At 40.0% G+C, this 24,922-nt stretch overlaps 1 protein-coding gene across 5 annotated transcripts in view; it reads right to left on the reverse strand.

Moving 5' to 3' along the window:
- Window positions 1-1,639: 1,639 nt before the first annotated feature.
- The window catches only part of MPPED1 (metallophosphoesterase domain containing 1), a 65,734-nt gene continuing 42,451 nt past the window's right edge, over window positions 1,640-24,922 (reverse strand). For all 5 annotated transcript variants that reach the window (XM_083820020.1, XM_083820017.1, XM_083820021.1 and 2 more), the window contains exons 5-7: window positions 13,663-13,778; window positions 7,966-8,079; window positions 1,640-4,347 (exon numbers count right to left, since the gene is read on the reverse strand). In XM_083820020.1, the coding sequence (XP_083676146.1) occupies window positions 4,229-4,347; window positions 7,966-8,079; window positions 13,663-13,778 (349 nt within the window). In that variant the 3' untranslated portion in view covers window positions 1,640-4,228. The remainder of the gene's footprint in view (window positions 4,348-7,965; window positions 8,080-13,662; window positions 13,779-24,922) is intronic.

Genomic DNA, 24,922 nt, shown 5'->3' on the forward strand with positions numbered 1-24,922 from the left:
AATGCATTTCCCAGCTGAGCCAGGTGGGGCTTTTCACCTTCCCTCCTCACAGGTCACTTGCTGGCTCCCTGCAGCAACATCCTTGAAGGTTGGAGTAGTTTTCGGGGTCTCAGGCTTCAGGTGCTACCAAACTGCTTCATTTGACACCCTAAATCCAGCTTCCTAGGCTGGGGTGCATCTGCAGTGGGTGGGTGCTGCACAGGAAAAGGCAGCTGCTCAATGGGTGTTGAGTCCCAGTTTGCTCGTTCCTTGTAGCCAAGGAATGTTTCACATCCTCAGCCGTATGTGCCTGAGAGAGGTAAAAATAATCTCACCTTTTTTTCATTGGCATGCAGTGATAGCTCTCCTAGTCCATTCATCAGAATGAACTGAAATTAATCTTGGTAACAATTCTGCCTAGTAATGGGAAAGCACGTATTACTGATACGTATCAGCACACCTTTGGGAGTGATGCTACCTGGATAAATATCAGTGAAGGTCAACCATAGGGAGGTGGGGTGAGAAATGACTTGAAAGATCGTCCCTGAATTTAAATAGAGTCGACAACTGCAAAACTGCACTTGTGAAAACCTTCCATTTCATGGCCTCACTCACCTGAGTTAGATCAGATTGGAGGCAAAAAACCCAGGCCCTTGACAGTGCCCACAAAGCTAAAATAAAAATGTCACCTCATTTAACATCCCGTGAGGTTTGTGCTCGTACAGGTTCAACCCTGTGCACAATCTGTCTATCCCCCAGATAGAATCCTAGAATCATTAAGGTTGGAAAAGACCTCCAAGACCATCTGGTCCAACCATCCCCCTACCACCAATATCACCCACTAAACCTTGTCCCTAAGCACCACATCCAGCCTTTCCTTGAACACACCCAGGGATAGTGACTCCACCACTTCCCTAGGCAACCCATTCCAGTGCCTGACTACTCTTTCTGAGAAGAATGTCTCCTCATTTCTAACCTAAACCTCCCCTGGCGTAACTTGAAGCTATTCCCTCTAGTCCTATCGCTAGTTACCTGTGAGAAGAGGCTGACCCCCAGCACCCCACACCTTCCTTTCAGGCAGCTGTAGAGCGCAATAAGGTCTCCCCTGAGCCTCCTCTTCTCCAGACTAAACAACCCCAGTTCCCTCAGCTGCTTCTCACAGGACTTGTGTTCCAGGCCCTTCACCAGCTTCATAGTCCTTCTCTGGATAAGGACAGCATCCCAGCTCTCAATTGTTTCACGCAGCTCTGCTGCAGTACTCACTCAGAAGCTTTTCCCTGCATCACAAAAACATCTGGCCAAACTTTTGTAGTTATAGCAAACAGCTGCTGGTTCCCCCTCTCAGCAGTCCCCTCCATCCAGTTTGCTCTGCAGCTTTTGAGGGAGATGACAAAGCCCCAGGCTGGTGGATGGTGCAGGACAAGGACCCATCACTTGTCAGTCACTTCCGCAATAAGCATTGCCATGCCACCTGCGGGACACCCCATCCCCTGTGCCAGCTGCCCCCCCCCCACTAAACCACAGCCCTCGGTGATGACAGCTTTAATACCCCCACCTCAATACCCCAACTTTAATACCCCCAGGCTGGCTCCCACATCTGGAGAAGAGATTCTCCGTTACCGGGGCTGAATGTACGAGGTGGATATAAAGAGGCCTTATGTTGTTTCTTTTAAGACTTTATTTGTCTAACATGCTTGACCAAAAATTACAACAACAATCAAGTTATGCCAAAATGATTAAATAACCTTTAATCTTTCATACCTCGAGTACTTTAAATGATATTTTGAAGTAACAGCTGCTTTCATATCCTTTTCACATAAAAATACACTGTATTTTGAAGATACCTTAGGCAAAATTATTTTTAAGAGAATAGTTTATGGTCGACATAGAAATTTTGTCGAGGCTAATAAAAGGACCTCTTTTCCCCACTTTTAACATTTTAGTGTAAGTGCCATGAGTGAATGTAAACATTTCAGACTTTAACATACAGCCAATTTCCTGCCACATATGTTTCAAAACACTTGAGTTGTGACTAGCTAAGACACTTTTATTCTAACTGCATGCTATTCTTCATCTTCCCAATGATGCTGGGAGTTCACATTAAACTAAAAATTTCAGTCCTTGCTGATTTAGGAGCTGATCTTGCAATTTCTACACCAATGGATTATACAAAAAGTAGACCCGGCTGAATTCATGATAGACTGTTCTTGTGCTGCAAACTATGCACATCCAAAACAGTTGCAGGATACCACTGGTTGTTTTTGTTTGCTTTTGTTTCAGGAAAAAAAAAAAAAGCAAATTAGTCAAAAAGAAAATCCAAGTCACTCAACAGCTCCAAGAAGTGACAGATCTGTGGCTTGCCATGTTTTCTGGTGTCAGTGGGTCAGTACCTGGGTTCAAATTTCACAGCTTCCAGCATCAGTCAGAAGTGCAGCTGCACGTGGTAAGCCAGCAAAATGTGGTGTTTCTGCCTACTTTGCTTAGAGTTGAGGCTGCAAGCCTGGGGTTGCAGAACAGATATTTAAGACTGTGTATGTATATAATGTACATTCAGCTGCTACACAAAGGTCACATTTAATGACCATATATCAGGCAAAAAGTAACCCACACATCTAACCACCGTGTGTGCAGGTATGGGCTACCCACAGACCTGTGAACAACCCTGTATTGATGGTGCAATGATTTGCCTCATGTGTGGAAACAAAATCAATATACAGATGCAGTCAGCCCCAAATTCAGAATGCCCATATTCAGGTTACATCAGTTACATTATCTCCATCAAGGCAAAAAGGTTCCTCTTTGAGCATGGAGATGTTTGTTAGTTCAAGGCAGAAATGTGTTGTGGCACACATTTGAAGCACGTATTTTTGTGGGTTTTAGTTAATTCTTGAGCTTCTACCTCGGACTGGACTGAAATCCCAGCAGATTCAGCACCTCTGTTAACCTGCAGGAAAGCTGCAGGGGAACAACTAGTGTCAGCCATCCCCAGCAGCTCCCACATCTCCTGCTTTGCCTGGGTATGCCAACACCCAACACAATAGACGGATTTTAACTGGGTTAGTGGTTTTGTCTCGGGCCTCTCTCAGCAGCGTCTCTGAGCGGGCACATGGGAACGACAGGTTTTGTGAGGGGACTCTTGCTTTGTACCCATTGGCAAGTACTCGTCACTCATTGCACTTATGCTACTACATAAATGTCTGAAAATGAATGCCCAAACTCCACTTTGGGATGACACCCTCCTCTAAGTCCATACAGTTTCCCAAAGGACAAACTGATCACAATGACATTTAATCACAGCTGACGTGGGCCAAATTCAAACCAGCAATTGCATCATTGGCTGCATGTCCCAGTAACAATTTTAAACAGTCCCAGTGGGTTTTATTTAGAATATCACTACTGAACATCAGGTTGTTGTTTGGTTTTTGTTTTTTTGCTTTTGCTTTTTACATACAATCACATATTGCCTTAGCATATGAAAAACCACTTATATATATATATATTTTTTTCCACAGGCGAGGCCAGGTTACAAATTCCTGAGTTTATACTGCACTTAACACAGTCTCCCTTCTTGAATTTTGAGCTGTTTACAGCATGCCGGCAATATGCACCATTTCCCTTACTATCTGTAATGCCAGATGTAGTAAAACTTCATTTCAGTAAAGTGAATTGGGGCCTCTGCTGCACTGGTTTTGAATAGATGCAAAGAATCAAGACCTGGAGGACCTGAAATAATAGCTTTCCTCCTGTGACTGGTCATTCATGTACTATCTTTTGTACTTGCCATGTTAACTAAGGGAAAACATCTTTACCATCACATTCCAGCTATCAAGAGCTCACTGGGAAACATCTGAAATGAGGAAATCCTAGTCTAAACACTTACGTTTAAACTTCAAACTTTCTTGAGGAAACACTCCCTTGAAAGACATTGTTCTTTTAGTAAGTCCAATATAATGTAAGGTATATACATAAGTCCCTACTTGAGATATATATATGCGTATGTATATATATGTGGAATGCATTTCACTGTGCTGTGTTCACAAATATTTTAATGACGATATGTCTTTAATCTGTTTCTGGCACCAAAATGCCTGTGTTTGTCTTCCGTTTCTGCCACTTGAATTTATCTGTGAAGAGATAGCAGGAAAAAAAAGAAGGTTTTTGCTTTGTTGAATAGTTCCTTATTGGGATTCTCAGCCAGCAATATAAAGTTGCTAATGTATTGGGCACAACATTAAATCCTTTATTATAATCATGTGTTCCTTGGAGTAGGTAAGTCAATAACTATAGGTGGATTTAGTGGCTGGTAATTCACAGTGCACACAGATGCATTCACATAGGTAGTAGTTCCATCAGCCATGACACCATAACCTATGAAGAAAGAAAAGCTCTGGTTACTACTATTATTCACTCTTTATTAATTGTTTTTTATTATTTACCTTCATCATCACCTTATCGTACAACAACGAGCGCCACATATATTACTTGGAATGCATTTAAAATTCTTCTTATTGCAAAATCTAAAGGTCTCCAGGATGAATACCATCTTTTTCCCACAGTAAAATAGTCTGCCATCTTTTAAATCACATAAAACCAAAACTGACCCCCACTGGCTAGTGGCTACAATCTCCGGCAGCCTGCTCCCCAAACCTCCTTAGAAACACTAATACTCTTCTTTGCAAAACTTTTTTCTTAAAACCTTCTCAGTTTTGGAAGAGATGGGAACAGAGAGCTTAGAAAATTTCAACACTAAAAAAATGTCTGTACGTCATTTAGATTTGTGGTCATCAATGCACCAGCGTTTGAGCTATTTTCCTTTTTCCACCTTTTTTTCTCTGTGCTATGTTGTACATCTTTTAAGAAACCAATGAAGAAAAAAGATGACATGACTAAGGGGACGGTGTGTGCATGTGCACCAGGTTGGGATTTGAAGGAACCACTTCCCATGTGTTTGAACTTGATGACCAATTTCAACCAAACTTGACGGAAAGACTCTAAAATGCCTGCCCAGGCAGAGAAAAAAGACTTTAGTCACGCATTCTCTGACAGACAAGGTGAATTCACATCCTAAGATACTGTAACATTTCCATGGGAGAAAACACCTCCTGAATGTCTCACCAGTGGGGGAAGTCAGTAACTACACCTCATGTGTGGCTAGGCACCCAAGCCAAACAATTCCAGAGCTAAATCTGCAGGAAATCAAACTTCCAGTTCTAATGTTTGTAGAAATACAGTGAAATGATGTTTGAAAAAGTGAAGAAAAAGCCCTTTAACTACCATGGTGTTATGAAAAATTAGACACACTCTCCACTGTCAAAATCTTTTCATGAATGAGTAGGAAAAAAAACATGAACTTGATTACACTAAAACTAAAAGCTTAATGTTGGACACTCGAAATAAATGCAAGTATTATGCTCAATATGAAGAAATGCATTCACAATCTGAAATGCATACACGATTTTGGAGAAATCACCTGGTGGAAAGCTTTTGTACAACAATTCAATCTTATTAATAATGTAGTTAACAGAGAAACATATACATTGCTACGCTGAGTTAAAGCTATTCATATCCTAGGTACCTAGGATCCCAGGTTTTCCAAGTGTAATTTCATGTCTTACAGAAGCATTGTTACTTGCAGAATTTACAAACAAGAAACCAGTAGCCAAATAGCTTTATTTTTCATTCCTTAAAATACCCTGAATAATGCAGGGCCTCTTGGACTCCCCATGGAAAAACCACACTATAGTTAGGAAGTAGGGAGGGAAGAGAACTCTGTCAGGTTCCTGTCACATACATTTCTTTAAATCATGTGCTGTTTGCCACAGAACAATTGTTCTGTGTAAAACACAAACTGCACCAAGGACAGCCGGCTTTGCTGCTGGGACTTTCTGTCTCCTCAGCTACACATTTGCAGAGAACAAAATCAGCTTGCTAATGCATTCTTTTTGCTGAAAGATTCATCATGCTACAGTTTTCACTCTTCCCCTACTGCCAAGCACTGGCTGAAATTGGCAGAGCAGTATTTTAGCTGGAATCCCAGCCATGCTGCTCGTCACCACCAAGGTTGATCAGCAGAAAGGCCATGTGTAGAGGTATTTTTTGGCAGATACAGAAGTGCAGAGGGAGAATAGGGAAGAAACATCTCTTCTAAGCATCTCGTCCTCATGGATGTCCAGTAAATGACTGCTGCACATGTAGCTATGCTCAGTCAGGGGAGGAACTCATCTGTACAAATCATGCATTCTCTCTACAAAGAGAAGCTTCATTTGCACAGCCTGTCTGCAATGGGAATTCTCCTCTGCAGAGATTTAGCATCCCACCGCAAAATAGGCTATGCAGCTCCCCATTTGTTTTCTCTAAATTACGATAGTTTACAAGAAGAGTACCTTGTTCCTGTGTTCTGATACCTTCGGTGCCGACTGTATTAATTCACATGATTTACCATTCCATGGAGGTGCCATTCTTTTCCCTTGGGAGCCAAAGTTGGGCTTGGCAGATGTGATTTTGTTTACCTGCCTGAAGCTTCATGACTCACTAACTCTTTGCTTACATCCCCTGCAACTTACTTGGCCTATGATTTCTGATAAGACAATGAGTTTGAACTGTATTCACCAGCTCTCTTGTACAAATTCTCAAAGCCTGTTGTAACATGAAAATGTTAGGAAAAAGTACTGCCTATGCACTGTTTGTTTACTCTGTGCTTTTAACAGCACTTTGGACATTACCTGCACATTAATAAGTCACCACAGATGAGACACACAAAGAGGACTTCATCCTTATCCTCTAAAATAAAGATATTAATGTCTTCTCCATTGATTTTACAGCAGCACACCTCTAACCAATGTCACCCTTAACTTAGCAGTGTGAAAATGCCAAGCAGCAAGTCAGAGTGGGATTTTTTAGGAAGGGTAATGGTTCTTCATAGAAACAGAAGTATCTGAGTGCCAGCTACTCCATTTTTTCCATTTGTTCATTTCTACACTGCTGAGAACCCACAGATATCCTATATCAAAGTCTGGAGCAGTCCCAGAAGCAGAAAGCTGGCAGTTGTGGAGCACCTCTTCCTGCCAGTAAGTTAACATTGCCAAGAACTAAGCAGCTGATAATACATGCTTACGTGCTGATGGGTACATTTCTGCAGAGCCCAGTGTTTTCTCTTGGTGGGGGTGTGCTTGAAGTCTCGCTGCCATGGAATGCATACAGGAGAGACATCCCTGTAGCTGACTGTGTCTACCTTTCCCTTAACTTGGAGATGAACTCCTGCAGTCCCTGACTTCAGTGGATCACGTTTGTCACCATTTACTGAATTATGTGAAGGGGACTCATTTTTTCCAGTTAAAACTCAAATAGTCAAGAGAACCACCTTGTTTTGTCTGGCTACAAAATGTTTCCCCTGCCAAAGCAAATAAATACATGGATAAGCATCTTGCACTTCTACGCATGTCAGAAGTGACATCCCTCTTGGTTTTAAATAGGCACTGACAAGGAGAGACAACCTTATTGTCCAATCTTAAAGATTAAGCCCCAGAAGCACCCCACAAATCACTCTAACCCATTAAAAAAAAAAGAAAAAAAACACACAAAACAAACAAACAAACAACAACAACAACAAGAAACTGAGACACAAAGAGCTTTCAGGAATTATCCTAAATCACAGAGATTCAGCAGAGGAAAATACAATCCATCAATTCTAATATTTAGCCCCTTTCTGCAACTACTGGACTTGTGTTATTTTAAAATTCACAGTAATCCTCACTGTGAAGGAAGCATCACCCTAATTTATAGATGTAGAAACTGAAAGAGAAGCTGAAATACAAATATTGAAAGGCAAGTATCAGCCAATTTCATCTGTATATATGCAGCTAAATAAGTATCTGGATTCCTGAAGTACTTCAGTTCAAACATTCAATTTTAAAAATACTGGTTAAAGCAGACAGCTTCTGTGGTTGTGGTTTTTAAGTATATATACAGAAAGAAATGTTTTCTAACCTTCATGGATGTGTCCAAAAATATGAAGCCTTGGCTGTACCCGTCTCTGGACTGTGTTCAGCAGCTCAACACATCCTACCCGTTGCATTTTCTTAGGTACCCAGTCTAGAAAACCTTTGGAAAAGAAAGGAAAGCTTTAAAAGAAGACATGTTATCTGCAAAGCTGTAGTGCTGTAATATTCAAAAATATTTCTGAGATTTAATGTCGCATAACTTCTCATAAGCTGTCATAGAAGAACAGGCATGGAAAAAAATGGTGTTTGCCTTGGTAAGTAGAAGAGGAAACAAGGAAAAATAATTGAAGAAAAACTTAAAAGCCCATCTGAAGAAACAGAACTATGGTAACTCTTGCCAATAATTTTTCAAGTGAAAAAATCACTGCATTTTAAGCATTTTTGCACTACTGTTAGCAGGAAAAATCAATGCTTTATTCATTCTTCTTCCTTTAAGAGACGGAGGATTAAAGAGCAGTATGTCCAAAGCAAGTCTCTGAAGTTAAGCATCTAATTCAACACTTAGCTGTTTAAATCTAGCCCTGGGATGTAGTTATTAAAACCAAACACTTTAACTGATGTAATGGAATTGGTGTGGCTAATGACAAAACTGTATTTTTACCACATCGAATCTTACATTAGTGGAACTGAGCTGAGGAACCCAGAGCGTATCTAAAAACAGTATCCTCGAGTAGAACTGGCTTAAGGGCTTCAAACAGCCAGAGAAACTCAGCCCTTCTGCAGTAGATACGCTTTAAGTGCTATATTTACTAACATAGATCCCTAGAAAAATGCACTTTTTATGAATATAGACAGAAATGCACACCAACTTCCTTCCAAGTCCAAAAACATGCAGCAGGGGGATGCTTACTGCCAACTGAAGTGTGGCGTTTTCTTCACAGTAGTATAAGAAGGATGTTGTTGTATTAGATGCTTTGGATTAACCAATCTTGTTTCCTTTCTATTGTTCTGCCATTTTCATCAGGCTCAAATTTGGAAACGTAAAAGATAAAATTATTCTGTTTTTAAATTAGCTAGACCACTTATCCTCGGGGTACTCAGCCTCCTGACCTGGAAGTCTGGGATAAGGAGCAGAAGAAACCCCCTTGTTTGGGGGTGTCCCCCTGAACTTGTTTCCAGTTCATGTGGAAACAGCTAAGAGACCTGCTGCTCCACCTGGACTGTCACAAGTCCATGGGGCCAGATGGGAGCTGGTGGATGCGATTGCTGGGCTGCTTTCTATCATCTATCAGCGGTCTTGGTCATCCGGAGAGGTCCCGGATGACTAGAGACTTGCTAATGAGATGCCCATCTATAAGAAGGGTCATAAGGAGGAACCAGGGAACTACAGGCCTGTCAGCCTGACCTCGGTGCCAGGAAAAGTGATGGAACAGGTCATCTTGAATGCAATCACGCAATGTATGCGTGACTACTGGGGGATCAGACCCAGCCAGAAAGGGTTCTTGAAAAGCAAGTCCTGCCTGACCAACCTCGTCTCCTTCTATGACCAGGTGACCCACCTGGTGGATGAGGTAAAGGCTGTTCTTGTAGTCTACCTAGACTTCAGCAAGACCTTTGACACGGTCTCCCATAGTATTCTCCTGGAGAAGCTGGCAGCCCATGGCTTGGACAGGTACACTCTTTGCTGGGTTAAAAAATGGCTGGATGGCTTGGCCCAGAGGGTGGTGGTGAACAGAATGAAATCTAGCTGGCGACCGGCCACCAGTGGTGTTCCCCAGGGGTCGGTGTTGGGGCCCATCCTCTTTAATATCTTTACTGATGATTTGGATGAGGGAATTGAGTGCACCTGCAGTAAGTTTGAAGACAACACCAAGTTGGGGGAAAGTGTCAATCTGCCGGAGGGTAGGAAGACCCTGCAGAATGACCTGGACAGGTTGGATTGATGGGCAGAGGCAGACGGGATGAGGTTCAACATAGCTAAGTGCCAGGTCCTGCACTTTGGCCACAACAACCCCATGCAGCGCTACAGGCTTGGGGCAGTGTGGATTGAAAGCTGTGCAGAGGAAAAGGATCTGGGGGTGTTGGTCGATGCTCACCTGAACATGAGCCAGTAGTGTGCCCAGGTGGCCAAGAAGGCCAACAGCATCCTGGCTTGTATCAGGAATAGTGTAGCCAGCAGGACCAGGAAGGTGATCATCCCCCTGTACTCTGCTCTGGTGAGCTCGCACCTCAAGTACTGTGTTCAGTTTGGGGTCCCCCAGTACAAGAAGGACATCGAGGTCCTGGGGCGTGTTCAGAGAAGGGCTACGAAGCTGGTGAAGGGCCTGGAACACAAGTCCTGTGAGAAGCAGCTGAGGGAACTGGGGTTGTTTAGTCGGAGAAGAGGAGGCTCAGGGGAGACCTTATTGCGCTCTACAGCTACCTGAAAGGAAGGTGTGGGGTGCTGGGGGTCAGCCTCTTCTCACAGGTAACTAGCGATAGGACTAGAGGGAATAGCTTCAAGTTACACCAGGGGAGGTTTAGGTTAGAAATGAGGAGACATTTCTTCTCAGAAAGAGTAGTCAGGCACTGGAATGGGTTGCCTAGGGAAGTGGTGGAGTCACTATCCCTGGGTGTGTTCAAGGAAAGGCTGGATGTGGTGCTTAGGGATAAGGTTTAGTGGGTGACATTGGTGGTAGGGGGATGGTTGGACCAGATGGTCTTGGAGGTCTTTTCCAACCCTAATGATTCTAGGATTCTATGTGTTCTGGTACTCTCACTATGCCTATCATAGCTCTGTATCCCTGACTTAGATTGCTGCAATGATTGCTGCGAGAATATATTGTACATTTGAAAAAACTGTAGTCAGCCAGAGAGGTACAGAGTCTGGACCTAGTTTTCATATGTTTACTTTTCAGATTCACTCAAGCATGGCTAAGTAGCAGCTAACCAACTGGCTTAAAAGACCAAAAGAGTGGTATTCAAGCTCTTGGAAAAGCTCTCAGGTTTACTAGAGTTTCAAAGTAGGCTCACACATTGAGAAATAACTCTTTAGATGCCAGTGCCTGAAAACTGGGCTCATTATACTATGGGTTTTTATGAAAACGGTAGAAGCTTGCCCTACTATCATAGTTGTATCCTAGGTGTCAAAAAGAGGAAGTTCTGGTAATGGATGTAGACTCCTAATTCATTCAGATGCCTCTGAAGACACTGTTGGCTCCTGATGGGGTGACGCACAAAGAGAAAGCCATCTGAGTTACAGACAGAGCAGGTCAATGCTGAGTTCTGTTAATCAGTTCTACCTGTCATTCCTGGCATCCAGTGCACTTCAAAATTCAATGTAGGAAATAACAACTATTTAAGATGTCACAGTGAAGCCAGCAATTCCTCTGGAATCCAGTTCATGTTTTTTTTCAGAGCAAACTCTTTATAACTTTAGGTTTTGTTACATTAACAATTTGAAACAATTGTCAAAATGTCTGTGGTGAACATAAAGGCAAAAGTATTTCTACTTCAAAAACTTACAAACAGAAATCCATAAAATTAACTTCCCCATTAAATTAAACATTATTTATGTTGAACATGTTTTTGTTTACATGCATTATCACCCTTCTGAAGCTTTCCCATATGTTAGCAGCTTATTATGTACACCTGACTACACAAACTAAGAATAATTGATTACACCTAGCTAACAATTAGAGTTCATCTTAAGGTTTTTTTAATGTTTGGTTACTTGAAACAGGTTTATGCAGCTGTCAGGAAAGTATAAATCTTTGTCACAGACAATCAAGTAGACAGCTAGAAATGAAGACTTAAGGGTGAAATTAAATTAAAAACAAACAAAAGAAAAGTGAACTTTTTGAAGAGAAATAAAAGAATCATAAATGCAGATCTTCAAAAGTCAAGGAAAGGACTTTAAAAGTTACACTATACATAAAATTAACAAAAATATGCTGATTTAGAAATAAGCATTAGCACTGATCATGGGATCATGAATATTGTATTTTATAAGCTACGAAAATATGCTATGTATTTATTAATAACAAACAGGTTAAAATAAAATGGTCAATAAGAGCTGTTTAATCTTTGTTTCCTTATCCTGTCCGAAACTCTGTTTCCTTGCTGCAGTTTCATCCCTAAAGCACTCCTCTAAAACAGAAAAAAAATTAATTGTGGGTAAGATTTTCATTACACATTTAAGGGACTAAGAAGCACAAAGTCCATTAACTCTTAATGGTGCTTCTGCATCTAAATCACGCGGGCGATTTTAAAACTATCTAATAATGTAGTATTAATTAGTTTAGGGGGATGCACGCAGTCTGGAAGTGAGTGAATAAGAAAGGACCAAAGAAAATGGATGATGGACAGAATTTAGGCACCCATTCTAGAATGTAAGAGGAACACTGATTGCTTTTTATGATCATTAGGAACAGCTCTAGTGATGCTGTCCAAGATCAGAACAAAAAGAATCAGCTTTCTGGTGAAAATAATTGGCTCCCAGGGTCAAGGAGGATCCTGTCTCTCAAAATGTCTGTGGACAGATATACACAATAAAGAGGTTCTGTAAGTTAGGCAGAGTGCTAATTTCTTTTGAAGCGTAGTGTATTTGTTGCCATGGGTGTCAGGGATGCCAACAGCTGATGCCCTCAGGCAAAGTGTTCTGTGCTGAAGCCGTCTGTTAACGAATCAATAAGACAAAGAAATGGGATCTTCAAAAAACCAAAATCCTTGGAGGATGGCTCAAACTGAATAAATAATAATAATAAATAATAATAACAACAACAATACAGGTTTAACCAAGTGGCAAAATCAGCCCAGTGCCTGAAACTGGGTGCTGAGAAACTTGCTCTCTACCTTCAGTCCCTGGATTTTCAAGCCCTAGGTACAGGGATATTCTTCAAAGGAGCTGAAGGCTGGATTTCTTTACAGCTCACATACTATTTTTAAAAATGGATTTTCAAGTACTAACATTCCTGAAGGAGTTTTAAAAACATACAACTTATAAACAAAACTATATCAAAGATCCAGCATTACCACTCAGGCCTTGGATCCATATCAGGATTATCCTCATTACTAACCATTTTGAGAAGATATTTCAAGGCCTAAACAATTCATTTCTGCCATCCACTTTTATGATACAGGTCCACATTACAAGCAGTCTGTGGCAGGGCATGAGACGCCACTTTGGTGGAGTATCAACACATGTCCACTCTGAGAAAAGCAGCCCTTTCCCTGGGATTAGTGAGCAGTGGAATGCAAACATTACATGAAGTAATTCACCCATGCTGTCCAAAGAGCAAGCCAACTACTGCAGCATTTGGGTTTGTGGAGCAGGAGATTCATCAAGTCAGCATGAAAATACAACTTTGGGTTGGGGGGGACATTAGTGCAAGTGAGGGAGAAAGACTGTGCTACAAACTAATCCTGCATTTCTCTCCAAGCAGGCTCCCTGTTTCAAGTCTACTGATTTCACCACTGGCAGAGCGGGAGGATGCACAGGCAAACTGGACCTTGTTTATTTATAAAACTCATTAAGACTTTATTTATGAGGACTTCAGTTTTGTACCTGTTATTTAACTCCATACCACTGATCGTAGGTAATCATGAAACATAAAGCCAAGCCAAAGTCCTGGTGCTGCTGAAATCAGTAGGGTTGTTACTTCTGACTTTTAAAACTCAGGTTTCCACTCTTTGTCTAAGGACAGCCATCAGTTACTGTATAATCATCTGAAACACACAGCTAACAGCACTAATATTTTCTTACCGAGAGGTGGTCCATGTGTTATAAGAATATCTATCCCATCTGGAATCAGGTTCCATTTCTCTAATAGTGCTTGGCCTCGCGGAAGATTAAAGCCCCAGCCATAAAACCAAGGTTGCCTGCCAAGAGAGGAGGAGAATGTCTTCAGTGCTACTTCCATGTATTGGTTATCTAATTAAAATACTGAGATTGACTTTCTAGTAGCATGGAGTTTGAAGACACAAATAGCATTCATTTTCTTCTTTCTGTGCACAGTAAAACCCTCTTTCCATACAACCAGTGTTACTTAACTACTGTGGAAAATCAGTGCAGTCTCCCTATGAGTTTCAGTAGGCAGCACAGAACAAAATATTCATACAGTTCCTCTAACCAGGTGAATAGTAACTCTCACAAGACCTAGGTACCAAGACGTCCACATGGATTAGCATGCTGGATTCCTGTGGTATCTAGAACACCTGCCACAGATAGCCAGGTGTGGATATGTGTTCCACGTTGCCTCACATTGTGTTTGGCCCGTAGCCTACCGTCATTTGGGCAAGGGCAGACCCTGGCACAGCTACAGAGCCCACTCAAAAGATGGAGACATCACCTGTGCTGGTTTGTTTCTCCAGTTGGAAGCATCCCATCAGAAAAAAAGAACACTGCTTCTTTTCCTACATATCATTTTCTTCTGTTCTCTGGTGTGTTCAGTTGCTTTTAAATAAGACTTTACATATTCAGGATTTCTTATCATATAGGCATTTACATTTTTTAAAACATATTTATAGACCGGCTCATTGTGGAGCAGTGGGACTGTAACACTGCCATTCAGAACACAATTTATCCATATCTTGCTATCCCATTGATTAAAGAAATGTATTTCACAGCAATTATATCACAGTGGTAAATTATGTCTTGCTGACTATGCTCTAATTCTCAGCCATAAAACTGACAGGTTAGTTTTAGGTTGGAATTTTTTAATAATTTTTTGACTGACGTGTTCTGGGCATGTCCGTATTTGAGAAACAACAAATAGGTTGCTGTGATTTAATAAGGTTTATGATAATTGCAGCCTTAGTGTTTATAAATACATACACATCGACCAGACTTCCCTTTGAGATGTTACTTTGTTGAAGAAAGCTTTACACTCCCTCACTGCATCAAAAGACAGAAAGAAATCTTTTAAACAAATTCTCTGTACTACACTTTACATCATGTATGGCAAAGACAAAAGAAAATGCCCATAAAGCTATTATTCATCCTGTTCCATTACTGACGCTTGACTAACATTTCAAAAATTAGCACGTCTGCAATCTTCATGATGATATATTTTCTACTTTTCCTTTTGGAATGCTGCAAAGCACATCTACTGAAAACAGCTTAAAAATACAGAGCTTGCTAAAATATAAAGCGATTTGGCTTACCCAAGGTAAGAAAATTCTGGTGAAGGGAAAAACAGAAGGGGGCTTTGCAAATGTTTCCTTTTTCTACAGACGACAAAAGCCTCAACTTTTCTAGAGAGGTGTCTGAAGGCTTTCTGTGTTCATGGCTAGGAGACAGCTCATCTCCTAGCTCCTCATCACACAACTCCCTGCATACCCAGGTGTCCAGAAAAAAAAAGAAAAAAAAGCGAAGCTTTGCACATCTGCCACTGGGACCAGAAATATATCTCAGCCTCCAGAAGCTGTGACAAGTGAGGTGAAGCTGTGTGAAGATGAGATGCTAACAGCATGAAGCAGAAATGTTGTTTTGAGTCAGGTGGCTCAGACCAGGGCAGCTGGCTGAGAAAAAGACCTAGCCCTTCACCAGCTTCTGCCTTCATGTTTCACACCACACGTATCTGGTTAGCTGTTCATCATCCAGCAGGCTTTCCTCCCAGGAGGAACAGCAGCTGGCTTGCAGGTACATGACTTCCCTTCCTACTGCTGGGGCAATCACTCATGGTCTATTCACTGGCTTATTTTGCAGTCAGCTGCTCACAACTTTGGTTTGTAATGCTGTCATACAGACCAAACCCCAGTCTGATCAGAGATCTTTATGTTCCGCTCACCACTGACGGGAGTATTTTTCTCTCACAGACATGCTGTGAAAATAAAGCAAATGAAGTCTGAGGTGCTCAGATGTCACAGAAGTGGCAGGCTTTATAAAAAACATACAGAGGTTAGGCTTTTTCCAGATTCCCTACCCCTGCCTTGGGATCGCACTACAAACCTTGTGTGCCAAGCAGCTTCCTTCACCAACACGAAAACACTCAACTACTTGGCAAACAGTATTTAGGCCCAGAGCAAGTTTTCCAGGAGCAAAATCTCACTGACAGAAAATATTTGCAATGGCAAACAGGGGGCAAACAAAGAGTCAGTCAGCACAGTAAATCCTGCTTCAGCTGTTAAAAGCCTCTGAGAGACACAGGGAATGCAGCCCAGTGCTCCCACCCGCTGCCCAGGACAGGATGGTCCCCAGGACCTCAGTGGGATGCAAGGTCAGGATCTGTCCCACCGCCCGATGGCACACTAGGCACAGCAAAACCGGCTGCAGCCAGGCTGCTCCCCTGGAAGAAGCGAAGAGGAAAGAACAATATTTGCCAAAGAAGAAAAGGTCAAAAACCTACCAAGCCGTTATTTTAAGCACACAATGAAGCATTTATAAGGAGACATAATTGTGACCATCACAGGTCGCATCAGCAGTCAGTTTAATCCTGTTGAAACCCAAATGACCACGAATTGCACATGCAGACGTGAGAGCCTCTGCCTGCCTCTCCTAGGCCCAGCCTGAACGTCGCCGCTTGTTAAAAGCCTGTTTCCCCTTATGAATAGGCATGATCTGCTTATTAAGACCTACAGCACTTTCCCCCGTCCCTGCCTCCCTTTGTGCCTGTAGCTCGCGCCCACCCGAGCTGCGGGCTGGTAAGTTATGCACGCTGGAGCTGTTCTTTTGTGAAGGGGAAATGTTCGAACTCGCCTGATTTGCCATAATTCTGCCTTTTGTGACAATCCCAAGATCGAAAGAAATGGTTGGAGCATTTCTGACAAAAATATGAAGTCCCAGGAAGGATTCAGTGGGGGATGGTAGTGTGCTTTACATTTAAGAGGGAAGAAAAATCATGCACTTCAGTGCCCTCACCCCCAAAGCAAAACAATCTTCATATGCATGCAGGGATTTTATAAAACCCCAAGTCCCTTCTTCAGAAAATTTATTGCAAAACAGCCATCAAAGTTTCTGGGTAGGAAAAAAAATCTTCTCTAATACCCACTAACAAGTATGTGATCTGGATGTCATGCATAGACAACTTGGTCTAAAATTTTCATTTATGATGAAACCTGAAAGCAAAGTTGAAGTCTTGATATCAAGCACAGAATTTCTGGATCTTTCATTAGCGCTTGCTCAGGAAATGTGTAATGTTTATACAGATATAGATGTTTCAATAATAGTTTGCATTTTATGAAGAAAATGCTATAAAGTATGTTCTAAAAGAGAAAATCTGCTATTTAAAAAAAAAAGTATTTGGCAATTAGAGATGTACATCATGAATGTATTTCACCTCTGAAGTGAAGCACTCATGTAGAAATGTACTTTGATTTAGATCTTATATTCTTAAAGGGAACGGTTTGGATCTCTCCATTTACTCTGAAATGCAACGGTATTACTATTATAAGAATAATGATTGTCTACATATAAGACTCTAGGGGGAAAATATATTGGAAATGAATTTGTTTACAGCACAATTAACCTTATGTTAAAAACATATGAACAAGTTTTGCAGGTCAAATAATCCACCATACAAAAAGGGCTGAATTATCAGAATTTGTGCTAGCAATCGGATGTTGCTTTATGTACTGAATTTCTATCTTTCTGTTCTAAAGTAACCATTGGAATAATTTTCTTACAGAATGATAGTTGCTATGACAACCATAGCAAATTTTCCTTTTCTGAAACAGATGTCTCATTTAGTTGAAAATTAGAATGTGAAAAACCCATGGGAAAAATTAATTCAAACTTTAACAGAACACTGACTACAATGTAATCTCTTATAGGTTAACCCCTTAACATCTTTCTGCACTCTTATAGTAACCTTCTCATAAATTCTAATTAAACCAGTTCAACCTCCTATGAATGACCTTCTCAGCTATCATTAGCGCTTTAGTTGTCTTTGAAAGTAGCATTTCTGTTACAATAATAACAGAAAAAAGTCATACGAAAAAAAAGTGGTCAAATATATTACTGCCTTAATTATTTATTAGTTTTTCTTCTTCTATTCAGCTACTCCTGGAAAGAGCAACTGTCTAGTCCAAGAATTCTTTTGTCATTTAAATGGGGCATAACTTAGTTTTACATGTGATTTACTGCAAAGGGCAGTGATGCATTACACAGACTTGACCTGTAATTTATGTGAACATCGAAGGTTTTCAATTTTCATACCACTGGTATGCATCTCACTCTGGTCAGCAGACGTACAAGGGGACACAAAAAAGGATACTTGACTAGGGAAAACTATCAACGTGCATGTTTTTTTCTATTACACTCAACGAGAAGGTGAAGTCTAAATCATTACCTTGGCTTTATTTAAACGTTGTAACTTAAAGAATGGATTTCTTCCTCTCTGTACATTAATCTGCTCGACAGGAACCTCCATGGTACTCTGCCATCAGCTACAAATGAACCCTACAAATGAACAGGCAGCCACTGGGCAGTTACAAAAACGTTCCCACCACAGCACTGCCTTAGTGCTCGCGTGGTGCAAGCTAGCCAAAGAACTTCTGGACTGCCAGATTTACAGCAGCAGTTTCATCTGGGTTGTCCGGTTGTTTTAGACAAATCCTGCCACCAGTAGGCACACAATTACTCTTGTTGACTTCAAGGGATAACTCCCTTACAGAGTCCAATATCCACAGGGAGCTATGGGTGGTAACAGACTCAATAGTTATTAGCATATCAAAGGGATCAGTGGGTAACATCTTGTGTGCACCTGAAGAGCAAAAAATATACAACTAGAACACAATCATTATATCTCCTCATTTCTGTAAAGCTTCCTACATAAATCTTTTCTGCAGCTGAAAGGCAAATTCTCTCACTAGAATTCCTCTGCTTACAAAATAAATTTAAATGGTTCATGAACACATGCAACTTGTACCCGTCTTTCCTCCACAACAATTGTCATTTTTCTCTTGTAGGAAAATAAGCAGAGAGTGGCCTATGACTGTAAAGAAGCTCAGTGGGAAAAGAATGGAACAAATCCTCTCATTTCCGCTCCCCTTCCCTACAATTGTAGAGACACACATCAATCTAATTTTTCCTGCTCTTGATTTATTAGTTACAGTTCAATGAACAAGGCTATACAATAACGTATACCTTCCTTGTCTGCTTGGTGTTCACATCCTTCAGGTGATCATCAACCAATCTCTTTAAGTGCCTTTCTAGCCAAGTAGCTATCTCCAGTAGTTATCTAAGTAGCTATCTCCAGTTCACTGAGTATTTTTTACAGCTTTTTACTCAGTTTTCTCATTTTCTCTCCAAGTAAAGAATCATAAAAGTATGCCTTCTTTTTCTTTTTTTTTTTTGGTGTCATCAGTTGTTTCTACATCTAAAGTAGGTGTGAAATAACAATGTTCTGTCTTTTTTTCTTTGCCGCAAGAGGACAGCCCAAAACAGGCAGGGATCGAAGGAACAATTGGGCCATTAGTGCTAAAAAGGACTGGCAGGGCACTATTTGTTTGTAGGCTCTGAACAAGTGTTCATCACCTTGGCATCAAAGCATATTAACAGCATAACTGAGATGTAAAGAAGAATATGTTTTGGAAGTTGTGAGGAAGCATATTATGACCAGCTTCCATGTGAGAGAGACAAGGGTGGTACATTATTTAGAGAAGTGGTGTACAACAGTGTACAGAAAGGATTAAATTATGCAAAAAAAACTGAAATTCACCTATTCATAATATTGGAAGCCAGGCGTTTTAATGAAAGCCAAGGCCTCATACTTAAATCAATTAAATGCGCCTTCTAGTTAATCTCATAAATGATTATCCTCTGGAACACACAGCCACCAAGTACAGCTCAGCAGGTGAAAGTCGAAAGTGGCAGGGAGAGGAACTAAGCTAAGAACTTCAGCTAAGACAATAAAAGGCTTGCACAGCATTACCTAGGGAGTCTGTAGTGAACAGCAAATCGAATTTGGATCCTCCATCAGTCTACTGGCCACAAGAAGTACATTTCTTCCATGGGAAAGTTTGCTGTGTTTTTTTTTTTTTTTTTTTGCCTTACTTGCTTTGCATCTGAAGTTGTAATTCTCAAAACTCTGAATCATATTAAATTACTGTTTTCACAAAAGGAAAGGAGTGTAAAAATCAGAATGTGGCCCTTTGTCAGTAATTATTTCTTTTGCAATTTGAGTTACACATGAAATCATCCATCTTTTGTTTAGTAAAGGATTTCATACATCTCTGACTGGAAAGAAGAAAGAATGAGCTGTGACTAATAGGAACTGATCATTTCTAAACATTAATTTGTTATAAAACAATGAAAAATAAAATGAAATCTACTTTATCTTCATAACAAGAACAAAGAAGATAACAGGTAAGGAGAAAAAATAATTAAAGACTGAACATGCCAACACCAAATGCAAATAGTTTATTTCATTCTGCTGGGAACCAAATGATAACATCCCATCTGATATTTTTTTAAAGAATAAAATAAACTCCACAAACAACCTTTAAAGCTCATTTGGAATAATTAGATACGAGATTCAATGCTGAGGGTACAGATGTAGAACTGTATGGACATTCAGTATTATGGATTTAATGCACGGCTAACGGGTTTAGCTCCTGGTATCTCAGAGTCTGTTCCCTCAGTTTTCCCAACATGAAAAATATATGTACAGGTAGGTTACCCAGACTATATTTCAAATACTGGTAACTGTTAAGTCACAGTGAGAAGAAGGACTAAGAGGGAGTAAGGGGAGTGAACAGCCTCTATCCACAGTACAGTCACCATCTCCTTTTAAATGCAAAACTTGCCACGAATATAACAATCAGTATGGAAAAATAATTCAAGTCTCATCCGTGCATGGCATCTCTACAGTTTTTCACTACCAGATGACCTGACAGCTAAAGAAACATATTCTTCTTCCGCACATCTGGCTAGTTGGGGTTTACTGTAGTCCTTTAAGACTGTGCAGAAGTCAGCTGAAGAAATGGAATATCCCTCCAAAGGGAGATGCTATACTTGTGGTGTGGGTTTTTTTTTTTGTTGTTCGTTTTTTTACAATGAAGCTCCTGGAGGGACTCTCTTAGATGAAACATGAATAAAATACATAGGATGCACAGGTGCACTGAGAATTGATAAAAAAGGCCCTCACAGCAGCCACTTGTCAGTTTAGTAACTCACCAGGTTTACATTCTTTTCTCAAAATACCAGGACTAATTAGGCCATATGGACTAACTGCCTGCCAGTTCTTTCCCTGTTTTCCTTCTTTTTTTTCTTTTTTTTAAAGAAAAATCAAAGCCATTTTGAGTTAAGCAAGCATGAAAATGCTTCCAAACAATTAAATTAATACAGTGCATGCGTATATACACATAAACTGTATTATTGTTAACATTTTCAATTTAGCAACAGATGAACCTATTTCTTGTTTTAAACAGCACATACTGATATTTCATATGGCCTGTTTCTACCTGAAGTGAACAACATACAAGCAATCCTAAAATCCAAATTAATGTTTTCCTGCAGTCCTAAATTCACCCCACACTAGAGTGGTGGAAAGCAACTGCTGCAATGTAACTTTCTATGCCTACAGCTTAAATACATAGACGTTCATTCAGCTAGCCAGGAATTCTGAGATAGTCTTATAAAAATAATATACTTACCTGATGTAAATTATACAATTAGAAATATGAGACACACACAGGTGTAGCCCTCCATTTTAATATTGGTTCAAATTTGCTTTTTTACTAGGGACGAAAATCCTCATATTAATTCATATTAAATGATGTCGATTTATAAAATAAAATTATGAACGACAAATCGAAAGGAAGTGTTCTGATGTTAAACAGCTCCACAACAAGTGGTAGATTACTGCTTTTTTCCCCTTAAATTCTGGCCAGAAAAAAAGAGAAAAAAACTGGGATAACCATGTTACAATTAGACCCTGTGATGGTGGCTCTGTTTACAGTTCTGCACTTCCTCAGAGCAGGATGTAAAGTCACAATCTACTTCTCAATGTAGCAATGCACCTATTGTGTAAAAACCTATGGAAAACACATACATACAAGCGACTGTGAAGTAGAGAGGCTGATTATCACCGGTGTAAACAGCTTGAAAGCTGGTGGAGCTCTGCCAGTTTACTCCAGCTGAGAATCAGCTCCATGTAGATCCGCTCCAAACTAGATAGCTATTTGTGTTTCTCTTGGAACATAGCCAAAGGGCTCATCACAGTACCCAACTGTGTTTACATCTTTGAAACATCCTGAAATTGCTGCTGTCTGAGACTACAGCCCAGACTACAGATAGAGCGAGTAGTCCTTTTGTTCAAGTGGTGAAAAAAAAAAAAGAAAAAAAAAGCACGCGCACACACACACACAAAAAAAAACACTTTAAACTTTAAAATCTGCTCTGTCTCATAAAATTAAACTTTTAAGCAAATGTGAAAAATAAACAGAAAATTGCTGTGGGGGATTGCTATTTCACTCTCGTGGTTTATGAACTGCAGGAAAGTGTAGCCAATTCCCTGTAGTGAGATTACAGGTCTCCTCTTCTATAGGTCTTAAATTAAAAACCAGCTGAATACAAAGTGAGCTAGTTTACTGGATCAGAAAATTCAATTATTTCTGCTAAGTAACTGAATGTGAACTACTTCATTCCAATAATATACAACTAATAATTATCACCCAAGAAAGAACTTTTTTCTACCAAGTTAATTAAACTGAAGCAATATATTTTTCGACTGCTCTCAAATTTAACTAAAGCTAGAAACATTTGCAACAAAACAAGCAAATGCAAATCTCCAGTCATATGCAGAAATATAAAGCCACACCATTTATTCAGACATTACAAGAAAAAGCACTTACCCTGAAATGTGATGGGAAATAAACATAACTGCTGATCTATATTTAGCAGACATACACAGAAGTACGCATGCACACATAGCGTCATGTCCTCCTGCACTCCGGTACAGATGCAGTGGAGGAACACAACTGCAAAGTGGATGCAAAGGATCTTTGCATTCAGTAACTGAGTAAGCTCACTCTGTGAGAGGTCACTGTGAAACATCTTAGAGAACTGATCCATATCCAACATGTATGTGTAAGCAGTACACAACGGTGTTTGACTTACTGGTTTTTTCTCTCTTTGACTATTCAGAGATTGAATTGTTCCAAACTCCTCAGCCCTGGGCAATGTTTGGGAGAAATCTTTTTTGAGAGAAAACATTTTCTGGAACATTTGTTAACAGGAAAAGAAATAACGAATATTCTAAATTGCTGTCACTTAAAAAAAAAATCCCACGGGAAATGGAAAAGTAAAAGTTCTCAGGAGTACACAACAGCTAGAATTTATCACACTGGCCTGCCTTTGATTATATTTATGAGCTACGATAGATATAGTTAGATTTCCACTCCCATTCACTCAAATAACCTACTGCAGAGTTTAATTAGTTAACAACAAACATGCTACTTTAACATGCTACAGAAAATTCACTTGCAGTCTGAGAAATTTTGATTTTGCCTCATAAATATTTTTTTCAGCAATTTTTTATGATTCTGGCTAATTCTTTTCAGTCACTTAATCTGTAGTGCAGCATTCATTAAAAAGACCTCTCCTGAATTCAGTATGATTGCTAATATGAGCAATGACAGCTGTATACCTAGTGTCTACTGAATGAGACTCAGATTTCCTGTTTCCAAGTCATGTAAAGAGAACTACTTGTCAGGACATGTTTATCAGGTGAAATGCACTGATTTTAGCAAAATGCCACTAGTAAAAAATGAAACAAAAAAAAAGGGGGGAGGGGGGGAGAAAAATTATCCAGTGATCTGTTTCTGCTGTTAAACCAGCCAGAATGCACTCTTAAGTCTCACTTTCTGCCCCTGGAAAACCTTTTACTCTTCAAGAGTTCAATATCTTACAATTCTCCCCACCACCTCCCCTAAACAGCTGAATTTAATAGATCAAAATCATTTTGCAGGAAAAACCATTCTTACAATCTCCCATATGCTGCAAACTAAACTACACTGTATTGCGGTTTTAAGTGTTTTTAGAAGCAGCACTTTCCAAAATGGAAAACAGTTTCTGATAAGTACAGAAAAGGAAATAAAAATATCACTCGAGCATTCCATTAAAACACAATTAAACCTGCATCTATGCACTGCAGTCTGTAATTAATGTATTTTAACAGGATGATCAATTTTGCTTTCTCTCTTCTGAACATGTTGTTATTTCTTACACTTCTGTCACACCTTACCTACCTTTTACTGAATGCCTGAAATAAAAAGTCTTCAGCATTCTAACTGTAATAATACAGCCACATCGGGTAGGCTTAGAAGCCAACCTCTTCCCCAGAATTTCTGAAACTTGAGATGCCTCATTTCTAAATAATGAGTGACACCTATTCCTCCCACTCATGATATTCATTTTCTTCTAGAACCATGTCTGTGTACCTAAATTACTCATTTATATTGTCTAACTCAAAGTCACTAATAAAGACAGAGCTCCAAACAGCTCCTGACTTGCAAAATCAGGGAACATCCACCATTATTAAAACATATTTCTGAGCAACCAAACCCCAGCACTCAGTAGTATTTCCACATCCAGCATTCTGTAAACTCCATCACTGACAGAGCTAGACATGAAAACAAGCCACCTGCTCAAAAATTTACTTAATCTGCAATATGCAATGAATGCAAGAATTTTAGAGTGGTATTTTACTGTTTTATGTAACAGTACAAAAGCAACTGCACTTCAGTTATTTGTATTTTTATCTGTTGACTAAGTGAGAATGCAGAAAGGAGAGAACAAATGAGGGTCAGATATTTTACTTAGATACATTTCTAGTTTGGTTTTGTCCAGTAACACACATTTTTGAGTCTCTCTACGTCTTCTTCAGGTGCAAAGTATTGAATAGTGTTTTGCAGATTTGAAAGGGAACTTAAGAATCAAAGCAGTCATTCTGATGCATAAGAACAGTAATCATTTTCTGTGAATTTTACAGAGAATGAAATGTGCAACATAGTATTTTGCACTGTTGCTGCTTGCTCTAACATGGGTAAGCCATGCTCCCAACTTGGGAGGTACATTATGC

This window comes from Anser anser, assembly GCF_964211835.1.
Source record: "Anser anser genome assembly, chromosome: 1".
In the NCBI taxonomy this organism is placed as follows: Eukaryota; Metazoa; Chordata; class Aves; order Anseriformes; family Anatidae; genus Anser; species Anser anser.